The sequence below is a fragment of the Hydractinia symbiolongicarpus genome, chromosome 4 (assembly GCF_029227915.1).
Source record: "Hydractinia symbiolongicarpus strain clone_291-10 chromosome 4, HSymV2.1, whole genome shotgun sequence".
In the NCBI taxonomy this organism is placed as follows: domain Eukaryota; kingdom Metazoa; phylum Cnidaria; class Hydrozoa; order Anthoathecata; family Hydractiniidae; genus Hydractinia; species Hydractinia symbiolongicarpus.
The window spans coordinates 24397745-24419165 of record NC_079878.1 but is presented as its reverse complement, the minus strand read 5'-3'; the positions used below and the strand labels follow the sequence as shown (position 1 = coordinate 24419165).

General features: G+C 32.4%; 2 protein-coding genes across 2 annotated transcripts; one reads left to right on the top strand and one right to left on the bottom strand.

Moving 5' to 3' along the window:
• The first annotated feature begins 170 nt into the window (after positions 1-170).
• Positions 171-8270, top strand: LOC130641974 (activated CDC42 kinase 1-like). The gene is made up of 14 exons (XM_057449027.1): positions 171-456; positions 2382-2585; positions 2662-2817; positions 3961-4146; positions 4226-4317; positions 4601-4727; positions 5158-5310; positions 5415-5515; positions 5607-5701; positions 5832-5880; positions 5978-6045; positions 6113-6199; positions 6583-7365; positions 7729-8270. Exons 1-14 carry the CDS (start codon positions 238-240, stop codon positions 7929-7931), a joined length of 2523 nt encoding a protein of 840 aa, XP_057305010.1. The 5' UTR covers positions 171-237; the 3' UTR covers positions 7932-8270.
• A 5043-nt stretch (positions 8271-13313) lies between these two features.
• On the bottom strand, positions 13314-19308 carry LOC130641972 (uncharacterized). Its single transcript, XM_057449023.1, has 8 exons — positions 19105-19308; positions 16987-17122; positions 16657-16750; positions 16108-16283; positions 15800-15942; positions 15504-15549; positions 14639-14790; positions 13314-14151 (listed from the first exon to the last, which is right to left on the bottom strand). The coding sequence occupies exons 1-8, from the start codon at positions 19116-19118 to the stop codon at positions 14052-14054; spliced, it is 861 nt and encodes a 286-aa protein (XP_057305006.1). The 5' UTR covers positions 19119-19308; the 3' UTR covers positions 13314-14051.
• Positions 19309-21421: the final 2113 nt, after the last annotated feature.

Sequence of the window (21421 nt, the reverse complement as noted above, 5' to 3'; positions counted from 1 at the left end):
TAATCGACCCCATTCAAAGACTCTAAGAAACGTGGTGTCTTTCTATGTCTGAATTAATACAAGAGCCATGGGGATAAGGTTGTCTCATACTTTTTAAATATTTTAGTGTATTTGTACCCTTAAAAATAATCAATCAATCAATAACTACGGCATAGCTGTTATCATAGATCAAAACAAAAACACACTCGGTTAATACGAAAACACGTGAAGTAGTGATGTGAATCGGATCAGAAAGAGATGGCCGAGGAGCAAAAACTTTTAGAGTTGCTTAGTGGAATACAGTTGGAGCATTATTACGAAAAAATAACAAATAAATTACATGTGACAAGAATTGACCATTTTGAACATGTTCACGAAAATGACCTTTTATCGCTCGATATGACAATGCCAGAAATACGGCGATTACTTGATGGCTTAAAAAAATTTAAACGACGAAATATTTTTTCAAAAATAAGGGTACGTAATTTCATTATAAATTTTTATATATATTTAATATCCCGATTAACTATGATTTTGTTACAAACCAGCAACTTATAGCTAAGGGTCTCAGTTATAAAAAAAGTTGTTTAAAGTTATAAAGCTAGCTATAAGTTCTTTTCTGTGGTTTAGGCAAAATAATCGTCATTCTTTACGTTTGAATGATCATGCTTTTTTATTTCGTGCTTTTTTTATTATTTGTTGTTTTGTTTTTTACATGCGTAATTGGCACATTTAAATAACACAATTTTCTTAAAATCATACGATTTTTATGTGTGGTACCATCCATCATGATTCATTGAAGAACTTTCTGAATGGACGAATACCATTGTTTGTATCCACCTGTTACTATGCAGATTTTCACTATGTTGCCATAGTAAAAAGAAGTCTGATGTAACTTGTAGTTTCTGTATTGCTAAATTATTTATTAAAGAATATATTTATATTTGCTAAAATTTTATTTCTTTTTTTTTTGATACTGTTAGTGAATATACTAATACAGAAAGCATACCAACCTGTATTTTTTAAAAAATAAAAATAAAAAATATATAAAAAAAAAGGACCTATATTATATACATTTGATAAACACTTTATTTTAGAAACATTTTTGCGGAACTAAATATTTTTATTTAAATCTAAATAATTGATTTTAAATTTTGATCAAACACCAGTCAAAGTTCTTAGTAAATATTTATCATAACAAAAGTTTATAAATACAAGTTAGATCAATTTGATTTTTTTTTAAGCTGTAAATGTTGAAGTGATATTTAATATCGTTTTAAACTTTGTATATATACAACCTTTTTGATATCCTTAAATGTTCTCCTGTGTTTTTGATAAAAAAAGTTTTTTTATAAATTTTTGTTTCCATAAAACAGGAAATATTTCTAATTAAACCATTCAAACTGCATGTCAAGATTTCTTTATTCAAATTTTCACAGTTATACCATTTAAAGTGTCAGTTCTACAACATGTTGGAAAACTTTATCTTTATGATTAAAAAATACCTCCAATTTTTTTTCTCTCCTTTTATTTGGAATAAAAATGAGGAAATCAGTTAGCCGCTTAATAAAGAGCTGGACAGCAGAAAATTGAGGGAAAAAAATTTGTTTGCAGTGTGGGTAGTTATTTTAGTGTTTGAACAAGATTCTCTTTTTGTCATTCATTTTCACATTTTATTAATGAAGAGTTTTTGAATATTCTTGTAGATTGTTAGACAAACCAATGCCATGCAAAACCAGGTGGTAACAAAAAATATTTTATGTGTTTAAATGGTACATATTATGCTGGTGTAAGTTCTGTTCTAAAAAAATACCAAAGAGTTTAACAGGACCATAGATGGGGGAGGAGAAGGGGAGGACACCCCCCCTCAATAAAAAGTCAAGCACAATAATTAATATACTGTAGAAGTCTTTACAGAGTATGATTTTTATTGTCAATTAAAGGGTTAAAATCTTTTCTTCTGGAGTGTGGTTGAGCCAGACAATGATAAATTGTTACTAATTAATAACCCTAGCCCCCATTGCACATTTCGCTTTATAAAATCTCTGCAATGCTGCATAATATTGAAACCCAAATACTATGCAGTAACAAAGTTTACAAAAAAGTGCAGTTTCATGAATTACGTACCATTTCCTATGTAGCTAATTTCAGATTTTGTCTTTTAAATCTAACCCCACTCACAGCTGTAATCAGAATACCAAAAAAGTAATTACTTCTTTCCTTAGTTAATTATAATAAAACTACCTAAACCAACAGTCATTTCACCCCAAACAAGGCTGATGCAATTATCAATTTCCTGTATTCCGAACCCATATGCACTGAGCATATGCCTGTTGTGTGCTTTTCATAACATATACAGCCTATTTACATACAATAAAAATTGTCTAATCATTTCATTTCAGAAATCATTTCGAATCTCAAATAACTCCAGTAGTGCTCATCACAGATCTTCGGTGTCTCTTACAGAAAGTGGTCAGGCTGTAGGCATAAAACATAATTTAAAATGTCTGATAAATGAACAAGATATAATCCTGAAAGATATGTTGGGGCGAGGAGCATTTGGTTATGTACAAAGTGCAGAATGGATTAAAAACACAAAAGAGAAGGTAGGAAAACTTTGCTAGCTTTTAAAACAACAAATACTAAATGTTATGGTTAATTTTATTTTTTTCTTTTAACTAGTTGCTGGTTGCAGTTAAGTGTCTTCAAGAAAATAAGGAACTGGGAATATCAGTAGTACAAAATGAGTTAATTATTGAAGCAAATGCTATGAGTAGTTTAAATCATCCAAATTTAATTCGGTTGTATGGTCTTGTGCTTTCGTCACCAATGATGCTGGTAAGTAAAATATTTCTTTCTTTGAATTAATTGAATATCCGTGCCCGAAGGCGTAGGAAATTCTTTAAAACCGTCGTTTTTTTCTTTTTGAGCATTTTTTGAGAAAAAATCGACCCTGGGATAACTGACTAACTAACACTGTCCCAAGTGGTCAATTGCAACGTCATAGTTTAAACTTCGTACCCAAACTCCCTAAGTACTGGGAAGTCATCTAAATGACGTTTCAGGCCAAAATTGGTATTTGTTTTCGACAAATTGTCCAAAAATTAAAACTACTATATTTTCAACAAAATTTGGCGCAGTTAACTAATAAAGTATGCTGAACATAATGGTGACATTATAATTTTGATTTTTGTCACCTAAATGTCATTTTAGGCCAAAATTGGTCCAAAAATTAAAACTACTTTATTTTCAACAAAATTTGAAACAGTTAACAAATAAAGTATGCTGAACATAATGGTAACATCAAAATTTTGATTTTTGTCAAATAAATGCCATTTAAGGCCAAAATTGGTCCAAAAATTAAAACAACTTCATTTTCGGCCAAATTTGGCACAGTTAACAAATAAAGTATGCTGAAAATGATGGTGATACAAAAGTTTGTTTTTTTGTCACCTAAATGTCATTTCAGGCCAAAATTGGTCCAAAAATTAAGACTACTTTATTTTCGACAAAAATTAGCACAGTTAATAAAAAAGTATACTGCAAATGATGCTGACATCAAAATTTTGATTTTTTTCAACTAAATGCTGTTTAAGACCATAAACGTTTCAATCGCAAGACTTTCAACCATGAATGATAGGCTGTATTTTTGTTAGCAATTTCTTTTAAAATGTGAGTTTGTTATGACACGTTTCGTTTTGTTTGCGTTTGTTGTAAGATATAATGTCACTTGTGTGCTTTATCTTCAGAGCTTCATGCACCATGTTTGGCACGATAACACAACGAATTAGCAGGTTGTCATCAAATATTTTGATAGCGAGCGGAAATTCTTAGAGCCCCCAGGGCTTCTTGTTCAATTTTTTTTCCATTTGAAGTAATAACTGTTGGTTAACCTAAACAAATCCCACTACAAATGTTTCTATACCAAATCTCAATAACACTGATTCGTTCTATCGTATTAAAAATATTTTTTGTATATAGGTTACAGAACTAGCACCTTTGGGAAGTTTAATTAAAAGATTACGACAAGAATCTAAGAAATTTTTAATTTCTACGTTGTGCAGTTTTGTTGTTCAAATTGCAGCTGGGATGAAATATTTAGAAGTTCACAGATTTGTACATCGAGATCTTGCAGCAAGAAACATTTTGTTGATGTCGTATGAAAAGGTTTGCCAATTTGTCTTAACACACTATGCAATGCAATAACTTTTTGCAATTTAATTTTTTTTTCTGATGTTATATTTAGATAAAAATTGGAGATTTTGGATTGGCAAGACCTTTACCAAAAAATGCGGATTATTATGTCATGCAACCTGATGGACTTGTTCCTTATGCATGGTATGTGTAGGCTGTTTTTATTCAGATTTTTTTCCTTGAATTTTGTCTGTTCAACTTTAGCAAGTGGTGAATCCTTTAAATTTTCTAAATAATTCATAATATGACAAATTAGTCTCTTTTGAACTGATTTCTTATCTGCATGCGTTACAGAAGTAAATGTATGAGTATTTTTTTTCGAATTGAAAATATTTATCGCATTTTTTGATTTTAACATTTATGCTGGAAGATTGACGCTTATAATTTTTTAAATTGAAAGTTACTCCCAAGTAATATATATTGTTAGGTGTGCACCCGAATGTTTGAAGTATCGCAAATTTTCTCATGCTTCTGATGTGTGGGCATTTGGAATAACTGTTCTTGAGCTATTTTCTTATGGAGCTGAACCTTGGTTAGGGTTGAATGGAATGCAGGTATATTTAAAGAATAACAAAATTATTTTCCTGTGTGCACATTAAGAAAAATGTCATTTGCGAAGAAAAAAATGTTGAGTATCATTGTTTGAATAATTTGTCATTGTTTGATTTCTTACTGTGTTTTAATGTGCCATATTTTTTTAATTTTCTGTCATAATATATATAAAAAATTAGTTTGTTTTTGTGCTGTAAATAAACATATTTTGTTGTTTTAAAAATATAATTAGAAAAATACATACACGTCAATTCATATGACATCACTGTTTTATGATATCATAATATCTGGAACATCCTGTTTCTTTTCTTTATCTTCAAATCCTGCAGTTTTTTGAAATAGATATTGGAAAAAAACACAGATATGAAAAAATCTTCAATTTAATATGGAACTATATTTTTTTTGTATTCATTTTTATTTTATTTATGACAGATATTAGAAAAAATTGATGAACCCTCATTTGAAAGACCACCCTGCCCAGATCATTGTCCATCAGCTATTTATTCGTTCGTTAGAGACTTCTGTTGGAATCATGAACCAGAGAACCGGGCACGATTTCCAATGCTGGAGAAATACTTACTTGGGGTAAGAATGTCACTTGTCGCCTGTTTACTGTAAACATCCATCCCATTTTTTAAAGGCATAACAAAAAACAGTAAAAATAAGAATTTTTATGACTAATGTCTTAGGTTCTCCCTCGAGAAGTTAAAGCATCTGGGAATTGGCATGCAATAAGTAGCGAAGATCTGTCTTTTAACCAAGGAGATGTAATCACAGTATTTGAAACAAGGTTTGCTCTATTGAAAAACCTTTAAAATTGGCTACATCTCTTTTATGATGTTCCACAAAATACATAATGAACTTGTTATTTTCCTTTTAAGTGAGGAATGTGAATGGAGAGGACAAAACAGATCCACGTTACAAGTTGGAAACATTCCAGCTAATTTTGTGGATTTTGGAAGAGCCACAATTTCAGGTACAGACATTTTTTATATATATGCTGTATACACTTTTTTTAACCAGGACACAATGATGTCAATTCTTTATGCTACATTTTCCTCAGTATCTTTAGTATATTTTCATTATTATCTTTTATGCAATTTTAGATCCCTTTGATGACACCTTCAAAAGTAATCATTTTGGTGATGACACAAGGTAACAAAATGGATTGTTTCAATCAACACATTTTTGTTTTTAACTTGACGCTAACAGTTTTTATTGATAACAGTCTTTGCATCTGTTTTTATTTTAGAAAGTATGAAGTTATCAATGCATTCAATCAAAACATTGCTCGTGAGAACGAGAGAAAATTTCAAGAAGGTACGTGTTGCTTGAAATACAGTAGAAAATTAATTATGTATCTAATTTGCTCACTGTTTCTTTCCAGACAAGATAAGTTCGAACTGTGGTAGTTACGGCAACAAAGCGATGCAACAACTTAAACGAAACAGTGAAGTGTTTAGCATCTGTTCAGGTTGGTTAGTTGTTGTTACTTAGTAACCCTAGCCCATATTTATCCCCGCGATACTTGCTCACGGTTATTTTTGCAGTCTCTTTTATTAGGTCTTCATTTCTAATTTCATTCCTTAGTCTTTTTTTGTTTTTGCTTTTTACATGTTGAACACTTCAGTAGCTTGTTGAGTAGTACAATGCTGTAGGAAGAATTTTTCAAAACAATTTTTCTTAAGACATTGATATTCTTGATTTTCGTTCCTTTTTATATTTTATGTATGTTTTGTAACGTTTTTGCGTTTGGTAAATTTATATTTATTTTATCCAAACTTCAAATATACTTATTATGCCTAAATGTTGAGAAAATTTTGTCGTACACTTTAATCTTCTTTTTCTTTTTAATAGGATATAGTTCTCCAGGAGCTACTTCAAGGAGTGGTCAAAGTGGGTGTAGTTCACGTTACTCATTTTGTGAGGAGTGCTCGCACTTAAGTTATGACTCAGGATACGGGTGTAGATGTAGCACGTACAGTTCGGATTCCTCCCAAAGATTCTCTGATAGCAGCTTACCGTACTCTTTGGTAGACAACGAGACAGCCTCTCAACCCATTAGTATCCCAGGTGGCGGTAGCAGCCTAAAAAATCACAAACAGACGACCGTCATGGATACGAATAGTTGTACAATGTATCAGATGTTTCCCTATGACGGTCAAAAAGGAAGTTCCCTTCCCTGTCACAACCAAAGACTTTCAAGTGACATAACAGATTCCCCAAACATATACGAGACCGTTAAAAGCCTGAACTTGAATGATAAACAATCGGTAGAGTCTCCTTCGTCGAGGGTGGAGAATAGAGAATCACTTCCTAATGTGGTGAATCCCAATAAACCTACAACAATACTTCAACGAAGGAGGTCATTGCCTCGAATGAAAATGAAATTTGCAAAAAGTTACGAAAATAAACTCTTTAAACCGCATGATATGTGCGCGACATCATCCCCGAAATCAGATATGGCAATATATGAAAACATGTCCACGATACCTGCACCAACGCTTGATAATATGTCCACGATATCTCCCCAAACTCAGCAGTTGTACGACATTGTTCCAAGTAAAAGCCTCTCCACAAAGCAGATTGAGGCGAGCGATTCGCCTACCATATACGAGAATATGAAAGAGTTGAGACCTGGTAAGTAGTTTGGTCGAATAAGAAAGCGGCAGATGTTATCTACGCGTTTCTGTGCTGTCATAACACATTTACTTCGCGCTTATCTTGATCTTTAAGCAACGTCAATAATTTATCAGAAAGAAATGCGAGTTGACAAATTTTTATTCTGAATAAGCGCAAAGTTGTTTGTTCATTTTTCAAAACCCAGTTTTACGATTAACCTTATAAATAACTGTTTTTAAAAAATAACCTGGCTCAGAACAAAACGGAATAAAATGTTTTCCTCAAAAATGTGTGTATTATTTTTATTTTCTCAGGAAAACAGAGTCTTAGTCAAATATTTTCAGGGGCGTTAACGTGTTAATCAATTTTGTTTTCCCTTAGAAGTGGGGAAGGTGAGAAGTTCGTCTGATTCTTGTGTTACCGACAAAGCGTTAAAAACCGAAGCCGAAACGAAAAAAGAAAAGACACCATTTATCCCGCCAAGACATAAACGTAAACAAAGGCGAACAAGTGACCGCGCTGCAGGAGGATGTGAAGTGAAACAGTGTGTTATTCTGGCTGGCTCAAAAGACGAAATGCCGTAGCTTTAAACCACTTCCAGTTTTAGGGTGCAAACCGAAAGGAAAAGTATAATTGATTACTTTAATGTTAGTACCTCTCGTGATCATTACTGAAATATTTGAATCCACGAAAATTTCGTAATAATGGAGGAATGTACGAAATACTTCTTCTATACATTACTTTAACCTGCGTTATTCTACAAAACGGCATAATTCAGGTCATCATTAAAGGAAATATCTTTTCACTTTTTCGTGCACCTAATAGTGAACTCGACGGGACTTGCAGCAGGTGTTTAACATCTACGCCAAGAATTTATATCAAATTCTGAAGAAATTATTTAAAAAACAGAAATTACGGAGAAATGAGTATTTATTTTTTATATATATTTTTTACATCTTCTGTTTTATTTAATAATAGACGACAAATATTTCAGTTTGTAGATAAGTTGCGCAGTATAAAATTTATAGATTGTCAGTAAGAATTTCTTTCTGTTTAATTTTTGTTGATATTAAAAAAAGTTCCATTTCTTGCCAGTCCGTAGCAGTCTTCTTATGGCGATGCTAATCTGTTAATTCGCAGTTAACTGTCGTAGGCAATGTTTTTTTCAGATGAAAAATTGTTGTCAATAATAGGGGAAGTAAAATGGTAACAAGAAAGCCCTGGTAACGAGCTTGCATTTACGTGCATGTGATGACATTGTTTTTGATGAGATTAAATGTTCAAACAGGATGTTTTAATGAAGATAAGAAAATATAATCTCACGTGATTTTTTTGAAAAACGGATAACAAATTTAATATCACGTGATTTTTATGAAAAACGGATAACAAATTTAATGTCACGTGATTTTTATGACAATTGTCGAATCACAATCGCGATATTCTTAACCAGCATTTTTTTTACAAAGGAATGAATTTTATTGTAATTATATGTTAATTTATGAAAAATTTAAAGTTTCAAGTTTACATTTTTTTATCATTCTTTGGATAGAAGAAATGAGACCACCTCATTTTCCATATCCATTTTGACGTGTAAATTGAAACGGGCCCGTATTTTTAAAATTAGGCAAGCGTTGAGTATTATGTAAACAAACAGGCGTTCGCAGTGAATCAGTGCCTCTTACTTGATATCTAAGTTGATTTTAGAATTATTTATGGATAGTAAAGTTGATAGTTTTTTCAGGCATGGTATTTTAAAATTGCGTTAGTGTTAACACAAGTTATTTTGAGTTAAAATGGTAACACCAAGGGTAGATTCAAACTCCCGAACATTTTTTGTGACTAGCTATAGCTGTACGCAACCTGCAGTTCAACGACCGAATCAAACTCAAGGAACTAAACCTTACACTTCTGGTATTAGCTTATAACTGGCTTTTCGTTATGGCAGAGGCGAATGGTTACGTAGCGATTAGTAAGTATGGGTGTCTTGCTAGCTGCGTAAAGCCTTATTTACTGAGTTGATTCTACGTACAGGCGAGTGTTTGGCCAGAATATCCATATTTCCACACAAAAAGGATTGACGATAGTAATAAACAGGAGTGTGACTTTCAAAGCACGTTAATTCTGCTTTTTTTATTTATCTTTTGTAACTTGAGCTCGTTTATCAACAATGCTTCGAAAGTTATTGTCCGAATTAAATTTTTACCAAATTTTCCCATCATTCATCCAGATTTTACACTGGCAAGCAGTTCAATGCGTTCCAACCAGACGTTTTGTTATTTGCATTCTTACATATGTCGCAGTAATTGTCGAATTGTTTAGACAATATGCAAATAGCTCCGGTTGCCCTTCCCCATAACCTTCCTTCTAAAGGTATGAGACCTCAGGGTCTCTTACCTTTGGAAGAATTAGCACCTGTTTTTTTCTTTTGGCGCTCTCACCACAATGTGATTTAAGAAGGAACTTGTAGGACAAGTGACCAGCGACATTTTTTTCTCGCTGTCCCAATAACAGAAAGAGAAAACGGCATGGGGACAAAGTTGTGCAAATGCTTGACTAACTAACTGCACTCCATGATATTTTTGCATTTACACGCAGCAGTTTAATAACAACACGAGTTTTTTTATCTTCTGTCTTGGGATTCAAGAAATTATCTGATAATGATTCTTCGGTTTTTTAGCGATGTTCCTTCTGGTCATATTTATTTTCTTCCTCAGGTCGACTTAAAGACTTTTGATTGTCGTAATTGTCAATAAATATACGTTAAATAAAACTTATTTAAACAACCTCGTGCCCAGGACTTATTGGGCTTTTTATACTTTAGGCCGTCCGAGTATAAAAGCATAACAAGCCCTGGGAATTAGGTTGCTTGTTTAAAGATAAAAAAGTGAAAGCGATAGTGTCACGGCTATTAATTATTATGCTTAATGCAACCTTATAAGACGTTAAACGTTAAAAAGCTGACTCGTTAGCGCAGTTAACGTTTCTAGATACGTTCGTATGTAAAAATTGTAAATGTTATAGTGGCATCAGCAGTATTTTAATTCGTTCAATTTCTTAACCGCTGTTGTTAGGTCCTATTCAAAGAACTAATCACGAAACAGAAGTAGTTATGTTTTTAAACGAAGACGATTGTGTTGTAAATAAATTGTCTGTATACAATTTACTGAAAAAGTAGGAAATTCATATTTTTTGTAAGCAAATTTAGGCTTAAATATGAGAATTTTCTAGACATAATGCTAAGAATATTGTCCAGCCTTAGTGTATCTTTTTGATGTGTGTTTTTTCTTAGATTTTAAGGAGACTTTTCAATTCGTTATACACCACTATACTGTCTTAACTTACGTTGTGTAATTATACCCTAATGTTTGTGACTGTTCTTTTAAACCTTAAAACAGGATCATTTTCATCTTATTGGTATAACTTAACAGGCATTGTTTTAGTTTTTTAATTTTTTTCTACAATAAGCATAACGTAAACATACAATGAGCTTGTTTGTGTTTTTCACATAAGCAACTCTCACCCCGATTTCTGATTTTCACTGGCTTTAAAAAATAAAGGTACCTAGAGCATGTATACGAGCTATTTGACGTCGGTTTAGAAATTCTTAATTTTATTATCGAGACAATGTTAGAGTTCGCGCGAGCATGCTGTCAAGTCAGGAAAGATGTAAAGGTGTGGGTACGAGGTTGATTATTTTGCAAATTGTTTACAACATTTATTACTGAAAGATTTCCGGATGGACATCGGCTTATGTAAGACACACAAGTAGAAAGAATGATAGGAATAGATTGGTACAAAGTTCCGTCATTTATAAATCCTATTGAAATTACAACATCATTTAAAGAAAATATTAAGTTTTAAACGAAAGACAAATTAGAGGAAGGAAAATAATTTTGTGCTGATATGTGATCAATGATGTGACGTCTTCAGAGTTAGGGTACTGTTGTGTGGTTAAACTTTCGTTGCAGACCAAATTCTAACAAATTTTGAAGTTTCCCAAAGGTAAATAAGAGTTATTTAACATATCTTCAAAGTTTATCTTTCGCACGACAAAACGTTGTTTTTCCTAAAAAAATTGGGAAATCGAATATTGTGATCTTCAAGTTGTAAGGTTTTTGAAAAATATGGGGCCTAAAAATCTGACAGACAAGTTTGTTAAACTGAATATTAAAACTCAACAAAAACTCACGCGAAAGTAAACATCTATGAACATAAAAACGTAAAAATATAGTAGTTAGTGAATTTACGAAACAAATTTCTATAGCCAGATTAAAAACTTTTTAAAAGCACTGTTTGCAGTGCTTTTTTCATTGAGTTATGCAGTTTTATTAAAAAATGAAAAATAATGGAACGAACAACAAAGCATAACCCTATTCGTGACCCTATCCCCCCACCCCCAGCCACACACACAACCGCTTTTAATTTTTCCATATGCATTTATAGGTTACAATTTGATATTTTGTTACATTTGTTAATTTTTTATTATTTGAAAAATACGTTGAAATACGTTTTTCTGCAAAAATTCCGTATTTTAATTTTATAAACTTTAGGAAATTTGTTAGTATATATTGTTACAATATTTTTTTGTTTGTCACGTGACTAAATTGAAAAATTATAGAAATATTTTACGAATCTAAAATTTAATCTAATTTTCACCATTTCTACAAATTTGATGACATCATTAGCTGGCATTGGCAATTCTTTGACCAACTTGTTACTTAAGACGGGTAACACTTGTGGTAAATTTCATGTTGAATGAATAACAACTTTAGAACTTATGGAGACGGCTGAATCATTCCACCCTCTCCCTCTCCACACCCCGTATTAAGAAACCCGCGAATAGCCCAACGGAGGGGCTACTTTTACTGTTGTTTGCGACAGCTCTGTTTTATCGTATTTGTTATTGTTGTTTTATTTTTGTTCAAATTTTTTTATATTTTTTCACCCTACGCACTTGCGCCTGAAAGAATGACAGTAGAAATAGTTCTAGATCATAACCACTTAGTCTTACTTAAATACGTATGGTTTACATATTCGCAAGAACAAGATACGGCAGTGAAAATGCGGGATGATTGTCGCCAAGCAAAGTAGCTTGCCGATAATATGGTTTTGCGCAAGTTTACAATTGTCTTTCAAAACGTGGTTTTCTTGAACCTAAAAAATCATTGTTTCTTGTTTTAAAAAATATAACGTGATTGACAGCTATCGATTTATCCCGATGCGAAGCTAGGAACAAGATTGGCAGCATGCTTCATATCTTATCTTCATATCATATATTTATATCACTTCGGACTAATCTCGTATTCTCTCTAATTTCATACCCTCCCAACCCTGTATTTTCACGTGCTCCAACAAAACAACTGTACTGACTGTAATGGAAACCAAACTTTATATATGCCATTGAATATACACAACGAAAACATTCTCCCGGCCGGAATGTCACGTGGTACTCAGTTAAGGGAAAACACGGACGTTTCGCGGTCAAACTCTTACAGAAGAAGCTTTTACTAAACAAGAATTACATGTATCTAAATTAAACTAAAGTTAAACTAGCATAAACTGTCCGCAAACTACACAATATGGCAGGTCTTAAGTTAGAAAACAGAGATTCTACGAAATATTCAGCCCCTATTTATGAAGAGGTGACTGCGTAAACAGCTTGTTTTTCCTCAAATCATAATGGCTACCCTGAAAAATACGGACCTGTGTAATTAGTTCAAAAGTATCACGCGATATTTGCTGACCGGGATAATAAAAGAGACTTCCGCTAAAAATTTAAACTATGCATTGCAGTATGAAAACTTTTTAATCATCCAACCTTCTTCTGCCTAAAATATGTGTCCTGTCTAAATAAGCGAACACACTAAAAGAAATACGTCGAGAACTCACATGAGCGCGGTTGCGCAAATATGATGCATGTTTTAGCCAGTTAGGTTTATTTCTCTGAGTAAGAGAAGAAAATCCTGTTTCCAGAACCATATATATCACTTTTTTTTTACAAAAAATATTCAAAATATACAATTTATCTACAATGTATTAAAATACAAATTTATGTAATAGAGACTTCTCACGAAAAAAGATCGAGAACTCATCGCATCACCAACGCCACGAAAAAAATAAACAACCTTTTTTTCTTTGATTCAAGCAAATACGATTTACACTGAAATCGGTGCAGTTTTTCTTTCCAAAAAAAACTCTGTGTGTGTGCTGAGACAGTTTCCCTTTTCAGAAAAAAAATCTAAATATAAGCCTTCGTTAGCCTTTATGTTTTCTGACACCAAGATTTAAGTAGGGGACCTGGAAACCATGTTGGTTGAAAAGATTTCTATTTTGACACGATGCTTGTATGACAGTCAATAATAATTAAAATATAACAGTTTTGTTTTAAAATTTCTCACAGCAACTCATATTACAGTCAGCGCATTTTTCACTCACGATGTGAAAACGAGAATACCAAATTAACAACTGTGCACATAATTTGTACTCGATAATGTTCTCGATGAGTCATAACATATTTTATCCTTGTACTTTGCTCTTTGACAGGAGGGAATCTTCTCACAAGTTTGAAATTTAAAACATCTTCCACATTTCCTGCGTGTTCATCAATGCATTGGTTTCGCGCGAGTTTTCTTTCTTTCATCCACTTAATGAGCATTAGTATCTACCAACATTTCAATGCAGGAGTAATGAAGGACACACCAAGGCTAGGTGATACAACATGATCTTGCAATATCATCACTCATGTCTGCGGGTAATCGAGGTAAATCGTCCAGAAGTAGCAAGTTAGGTAGTATATCGAACACGCTGAAGATAGGTAAACAAGGGGTTAGAGTTATCAGAATACACGTTTACAACAAATGGGAATAACTTGAATTGTTCCCATGGGCACCTGAAAAGCATTCAGTAAACTTATCGTGAACGGAAAACCAAGATTGCGGTATGTTACCACGTGATTGGAAAATGGGATTAGAAAAAAGAGTAACCCTAACGTCATTTTTATGAATTACAACACTTAATTCAGTAATACATGAAATTATGCATTTTTAGGTTTGGATAATTTTTTGTTGAATTTTTCTTTCATAAAACAATTTCAATAGATTACAGTTTTAGATGTTAAAACTATTTTCAATAATTACAAGTTACCAATTTATTAGCCCGCCCCTCTTTATAATAAGCCACGTCCTTTGACCCCAGGGGTGCTTAAGCTTAATTATTTTATTTATTTACTCTTTTTTGAATTTATTGGCATGTTATAATCCGTGTTATTCCGACAGTAACAAAATGGACTTACCTTTGTCTGTAAGAAGGTTGAAGCGATACAGGATTTTCTTTCAATGTCAACGACTTTAGCCTCGTCTGCTTCAATGCTTCCAAACCGTTCAAATTCGTGATATTGTTTTGTTGTAATGAAAGATGTTCAATAATGGTCAACTTAGGAAGTTTCTAAACAAAAAGACAGATAAAATTGACACTTTTGAAGACAAATTGTAAGAGTGTAGAAAATGTTTATTCGGTTGAAATAAGGTTTCAGATGCGATCCCTATACAAGCCGGGATTAAAAAGTAACATTGAAAGATATAAATCATGTTATTCACGTTAGATGCAATTACAAACAAAGTTAAAAAATCATTTTCTCGATTCGATATGGGCCTAAAATATTTTATTTCTATGCAACCATAAAAATATTTTTAGATTATTTACAAAAAGTCACCAAATTTCAACAATCAGCTCCTACTCGTGCAAAAGTTTTTTGAACAAAAATCACGGGGTTGAGGAATCAATCTCTGACCCAAAAAGAGCTAACTATCTCTAAAGAGGGTTAAAAAGGTTTTCAGATATTACTACTTTGGGATATCTCGCTTTTTTTGAAAGAATAACTTTTTCACGTAGCCAGCAGCAGATGTGTTAGTGAAAAAATATTTATGTTTATTCGTTGTAACGAGTTGGATTTTTTTATTATTTCAATGACTCAATGAGCTGCTGATATGGTTAGTTATTGGCTTTAAAACGTATAAAATAGGCTTTTTAGAGGTTCAGCTTTCTCAGACAAAAACATGTGTACTCAGATAGCTTAAAGACTGATATTTTAAAATTTTACTCAACATTTTGGGATTTTGTCTTGAAGATTTGATATAAAGGTCTCAAGAATGTTTTACCTTGAGATTCTTCAACTGATTTCTCTGCAGGTATAAATATTTACATCTAAAATTCAAAAAATAATAAGACATAATTCATTTTACATGCTGTTTGTAGACGCACTACCACGAACTAACAAGAAAATCCATACAAAAAAATCGAAATGAATTATATAAAACACAAAAAGATCAAAAAACAATACTCTCGATATTTTATTTCAAAAGCCAGCCTTGTAACTATGTTAGTCGCAGATCTTTATCGGCCAGCAGTTGAAAAATTTTCATTCGTTTCATTTCAAACTATTGATACTACATACCGGGGAAAGCACACAGTTGAAAGATCAGATAATGAATCTTCCAGTAGTTCAATCATTTCAGCACGAATAAGTTTTCGCAAAACTTTTAAAAACTCTTTCATTTGGTAAGGGTGGCCAAGGTCTTGGTATGATAAATTTACGCACTAAAACACAAGAAAGAGAATATACTAGTTTTCTTTCTATACAAGGATTTTGTTTTTGGAGTAGTAGAACCTATTGGCAATGGCGCCAAAACCAAAATCACAAAATACAAACTCACAAAAAACCATCTACTACAAATTCAGTTTAACAAAAGCATAGAAGGATACCTCACACTGTTCCCAATTTTCCAATTTATTTTGGTAGTCCTTCTTCTTTCCTCGACCCCATCTTTTTTTCTTAGGTACGGCTTGATACCGGTCAGGTAATTCCCCATCTTCTGCCAGTGCAGCTCGTTCTTGCTCTTCCAGCATCCATATTGTGTCTTTTTTGAAACCACTTGGAGCTATAATATTAAAACAAAACATTACAATAAACTCTTTTTTAAGTACATTTACAAAAATCCAATGAGCTGTGTGGTATTGCAGTTTGCAATGTAAAGTGAATGAAATTTAACAATTTAGGCATTTTATGGTAATGATTGATTTGTTTTCATCATGTGAAAATTGGTTTTCATTTCACTTGAGACACCTTAATAATCTATAACTTGTCATCTGACACAAAGCTGATTCCGCTACAATTTAAACACACTGGTTTAGGAATGGAACTTAATGAATTTAATAGGTATGCCACATCAGTATTAGTATTTGACGTTTTCAGATGAGCAAATGTGAAAAGAACGCTCTAAAACCGTTGCATCTTGATTAGAATTAACTTACGTTTTCGTATCCGAGGTGTTCTTAACATGTTGGATGTAATCTCGGTATCTTCAAGTTCTGACCATTTGGAGTATCTATACTTTGATGCTGGAAGCTATGATCAAAAATAAAAGTCACAGCAGAGCATTTTGGCATAACAAAAAGTCTGTTAATAATAATGCTGAATTTGTTCAATCATACATAATGACACCACTGCAAATGTATTACACTTTGTGTAATAATTTTTTAATTGAGAAGTAACTTTACCAATTATTTTAAAAGATTATTAAAAAAAGACAATATTTTTGTTTTTTCTAAGAAAAAAAGTTAGGGAAGAGAAAGAAAATTTACCGGTAAAATATTAAGCAGTTCATCATCACTTTCATCATCATGATAATCTTGTGCAGTGACGCAAACAATAGGAACACCTGATGTTGCGAAATCTCCATTCGTCAAAAATCTCTCTGCTGGTCTTCTAACAATAGACCTAAAAACAAGAGCAGACATTCTATTAGAGTAAATATTTTTTAAATTCATCACATATTTTGATAAAGAAATCTATTTATAAATAAATTTGATAAGTAAAACTTAGGAAAATGAAGGGTGTTATTTTTACAAAAGCAGCTGAAAAGTTCAAGAGCCCACAGAGCGGCATTGCATTTGATAATACCATCATAATTGCTCTCCTAGGTTAACACAGCATAGGTAGAAAAAATAGTGATTGATATTTTATGCCGTCAGCCTCACTAATTTCAAATGATATAGCCTGTAAGTTTTTTCCAGCAGGAACCACAAAGGTAGTTCTAGAGTGTTTAACTGCACCACAGCCTTATGTGGGTAATGAACCCTATACCAACTAAGCTAAGAATGCAAGAAATTGTCAATGTGAAAAAAAAGATAGAATTGCGAACAAGTAAAAAAATATTTAAAAAAGACTTTAATTGCAAAGGTTTCTTTTAAATAAAATAGTTTGTTTCGATCAGGTTTAAAGTTCAAGGTTGTTGTTGGTATAAAATGATGAGAGAGTAAACTGCTTGCTCACATTTAAAGAATTTCAGATTTAATTATGCTTCATAAATTATGTCATTTTTAAGTAATAACAAATTTTGACATTTTCTGTCATTATTAATATTAGACATTTTGAGGGGTGTGCATCCAAACTTTATCAATGCATAGATGTCATAAAAGTGAATTGGTTAACAAAAAATTTTTCGGCAAAATCACACTCGTTTGCTCATCACCAGCCATTTAATTTCTTGCTGACGACAACCCTATAACTTGGAATCTTGATGTTGCTTTGCAAGGTTTTTATGGGAACAAACGAGTTTATGAAGAACCTGTCTGTTTCAAAACATGTGAGTTAACTCTACTTTTAGAAATTGGACTAATTTTGGTCTTGCGTGTTTCCTAGTTACTAACACAGGAGCTGATGTCAGTTATTTCCACCCACTTTTAAGTTATTTGATGTACTGCTATTAATAAGTTTATAATGAAAACTCTTGTCAATAGGACAGACATGTTTAGCCCTTGCAATTTTTGTTTATAGATGAAGTATATAATGTTGACATAAGCTCTGTGTTTTTCTGACTTAGTAAGTTCACACAGGGTTCTAAGCTTTAGTATAATCACACAATTGTGTTTTTTTTAATTTAAAAATGATTTGACTGTTTCAGGGAAAAAAATTTAAAATGCCTAACTAGCCTGAAAAGGCCCTGTAATTTTGCACTGATTTGCAACAAGTTAGCTTAGGTATTGTCTTCCAAATCGTTTTATTGTTAATATGAATAAAAAGAATTTTCACTGTATGGAAATCATTTCATTATTATACTTTTTTACATCGTTTCATAATCTTATCATGTAACAAAATAAATGTTTTATATTTTTTACACAAAACGATTTATAACAGACTAAGAAAAATGAAAAATTTTAGACCTATTTTAAAATGATTTGAAAACGATTTGGAAGAAGTTCTTAAACGAATTGATATCATTTGTGCAAGGTTGCATGTACATTTGTTACTGTCGTATTATCAAAATGGTTTTTAGAAGGATGTTGAACCAATTAAAAACAACTTGTTGTTGTTAACCTAAATAATCTTTTCATAAAAGTGGCTGTTTTTTGTTCTAAAATGGCAAGAACACATTTGATGACAATGAAAACATATCCCATCCAAATGTGAGCATGGAACAATATTACGTGAGAGAATAAATCCCACAACACACACAGTATCGTTATTATATTAGCTATGTATATAATTCACAGTATGAACCCATAATAATGATTGTCGACTCTAGAGGCAACCAAGATCCCCAAATTGGAAATACACAATTTTTCTAATTTGGGGAAAAGAAGAAGAAAGACATCAATTTTACTGCCCAACACCTGGCTAGTAGGAGCTAGATTTTTACTTTCAGTTAGCTAGCTAGTACAAATAATTTAAAAAACGTGTAGAAAAACTGTCGTACATACCCCTTTTCCATCATCTTTAAACACCAAAGAAATTTATGAACTTCTTTAGCAGCAATTTAGCCAGTAATCGCAGTTTGTTTACGCATTTTTACAAGTTCTTTGATTTCAAACATGGCTACTACGTAGCTAATATAATGGCACTATTAGATCTGGTTTACATTAAGTGTTAATTTGCGATAAAGTTGCATTAAAAAAAAAAAACAGATTCAAACAATATTATTTTTTAACATAAGATAGCTTACATATGTTTAAATTTAATAAAAATAAATTATTAAAATCGTATTCAGTTGTCTGGTTTCAAAAAAAATTTTAAATTTACAATATAGTATGGTTAGAATTGCTTACAAGTGTGAAAGGGGCTTAAATTTACGGCTGGGTTGTTAGTGGCAACAGCTAAACAAAATTCCTGTAACTCTATGTAGCAACGCTGCGATGAGGACCGAGTGTGGGTCTTTTTTCTTAATATTAATATTTATGTATCTATTTCTAAGGTTACAAAAATAACTTTAAAAAGAGTGTATTCAGGTTAATATTTTATTGCTTTTAGTTTATTTTTAAGTTATGCAAAATTGATAAAAAAAAGTGGTTAGATAACTACAAACTGAATATCGTACACTGTTTCTTTTTTATAAGAATTTTTTTTATCAGAATCACCCTAAGTTTGAAAGTATGTAACCATACACTTATGTTGCTAATTTTGCCTTGCTTTTAACCCTTCGATGATCATACAGAACTGTATTGAAAAGGATAACATCGACATGTTGAAGTGTGCGTCGTTTAATATATAATCTGACAGTTTTTTTCTAACAAGAGGTCATTGTTGTTCAAGTTGTTTAAAGCAAATTTTTGTTTTTCATTTTTCCCGCCTTTATTACAAAATTTTGTGGTAATTAAAAATCACCTAAGAAAATTTAGGCTCATTTTTGACGAATAACTAAGAATTATAAGGCTTGGGCCAATTGTAATAAATCTTTTATAAAAAGGAAACATCGTAGTCGTGCAAAGCATTCAAATCACTCTTAGCAGTGTGTTCTCGGCTTTATAATGTTGTGGCATCATCATGGCTAGTAATAATAATAATAGTCATAAAACATCTTTAAAATTTGTAAAAATTGATACTGCCAAAGCAAATTTATACATCAAGCATATCGTAAGTTCTCTTTTTTTTTAAAATATTATTCATCCAGGAGAACCTCTTCAGTTTATATCGGTATGCTTTCCAAAAGGGTCCTGTGAAGGGGGTCCTACCGCCTTTAAAGCTCCTATTTGAGCTACGAAAGTTGTGCAAGCACAGCAATCGCTCAACAACCGCCTAATATATCAACCATATTTATCATGCTGAGCGCTAAGCGTAAAGGAAAGATTCACAGACAGAATCTATCTAACTAGTCTTGGGACAAATCCACGGGGTCGTCCGTCTTTAAATAACACATTATTTCGCGTGCTCGTTGCAGAAAACTTTTCTTGCGGAAAGACAGAAAAAATAGCTGTTAATATATAGATTAATAAACACTTGAAAGACGAATACTTCTAGTAGCGAACGATTTTCTTTTTCCCCTTAAAACTGTATGGTCAAATTCTCATAAAATTATTTCAAACAATGGACAAGCAATTAGCATGCACTCTAACATTTCCTTATACCCGAAAAGGTCAATTTTGAGTTTCTAATTTTTATTTTTTCGCTAGCCATCATCCACAAGGTGGCAACACTATAAAGAACAGCTTTAAAACTTCGAAGACTAACCTGTGTTCTAACGTTTCTTTGTTATACGGCCAGCGTCTTCAAAACCTTCGACTTATCAATGTAATGCCAAAATCTCTGAAATAAACAATTATATCATTTTAAGAACTTCTTGTTAGCGAGGTCGAACATTGCTACATCGGTCGCACGGGGAAAATTGAGCCTAAAGATATTCGGATTTTGTGACCTGTTTAACGACTGAAGAACTACGACAGCACTATTTTGACCAACCAAGCACCTGCTGCGTAAGGCCATAAGTCCATTTTTTATGACGAGTGAGCCCTTACTGTGCAGTGTCTCCCTTATGAAGCTCTTCATTTAATATTCACAACTGTGGGATCATGGTATATTTCAAATTGACGATCACAAGGTATTAAATAGAGACCAAGAAAGTGTAAACTTTATTATATAAATGGCCACGGTTGGTATTCGTGCTAGTATACAGCGGATATAGTGTAGTGATAGCGCATTCCAGTTGTAATTATAATGTTTCAGGTTCGAGTCCCCACTTCAGCGCATTTTAAATGTATTGTTGTGAGTCCATTTGGAGCCATCTACTGACCGCAAACCGGCTTG

What these genes read in the sequence shown, in the direction of transcription:
- LOC130641974 (XM_057449027.1), top strand. Translation starts at nt 238, where the DNA reads ATGGCCGAGGAGCAAAAACTTTTAGAGTTGCTTAGTGGAATACAGTTG. An exon ending in ATCACAGTATTTGAAACAAG is followed by an intron (nt 5,516 to 5,606) that starts GTTTGCTCTATT and finishes TTTCCTTTTAAG; the next exon opens with TGAGGAATGTGAATGGAGAG. An exon ending in TATGAAAGAGTTGAGACCTG is followed by an intron (nt 7,366 to 7,728) that starts GTAAGTAGTTTG and finishes GTTTTCCCTTAG; the next exon opens with AAGTGGGGAAGGTGAGAAGT.
- LOC130641972 (XM_057449023.1), bottom strand. An exon ending in AACTGCTTAATATTTTACCG is followed by an intron (nt 16,751 to 16,986) that starts GTAAATTTTCTT and finishes TTTTGATCATAG; the next exon opens with CTTCCAGCATCAAAGTATAG. An exon ending in ATCAGTTGAAGAATCTCAAG is followed by an intron (nt 14,791 to 15,503) that starts GTAAAACATTCT and finishes CTTTTTGTTTAG; the next exon opens with AAACTTCCTAAGTTGACCAT.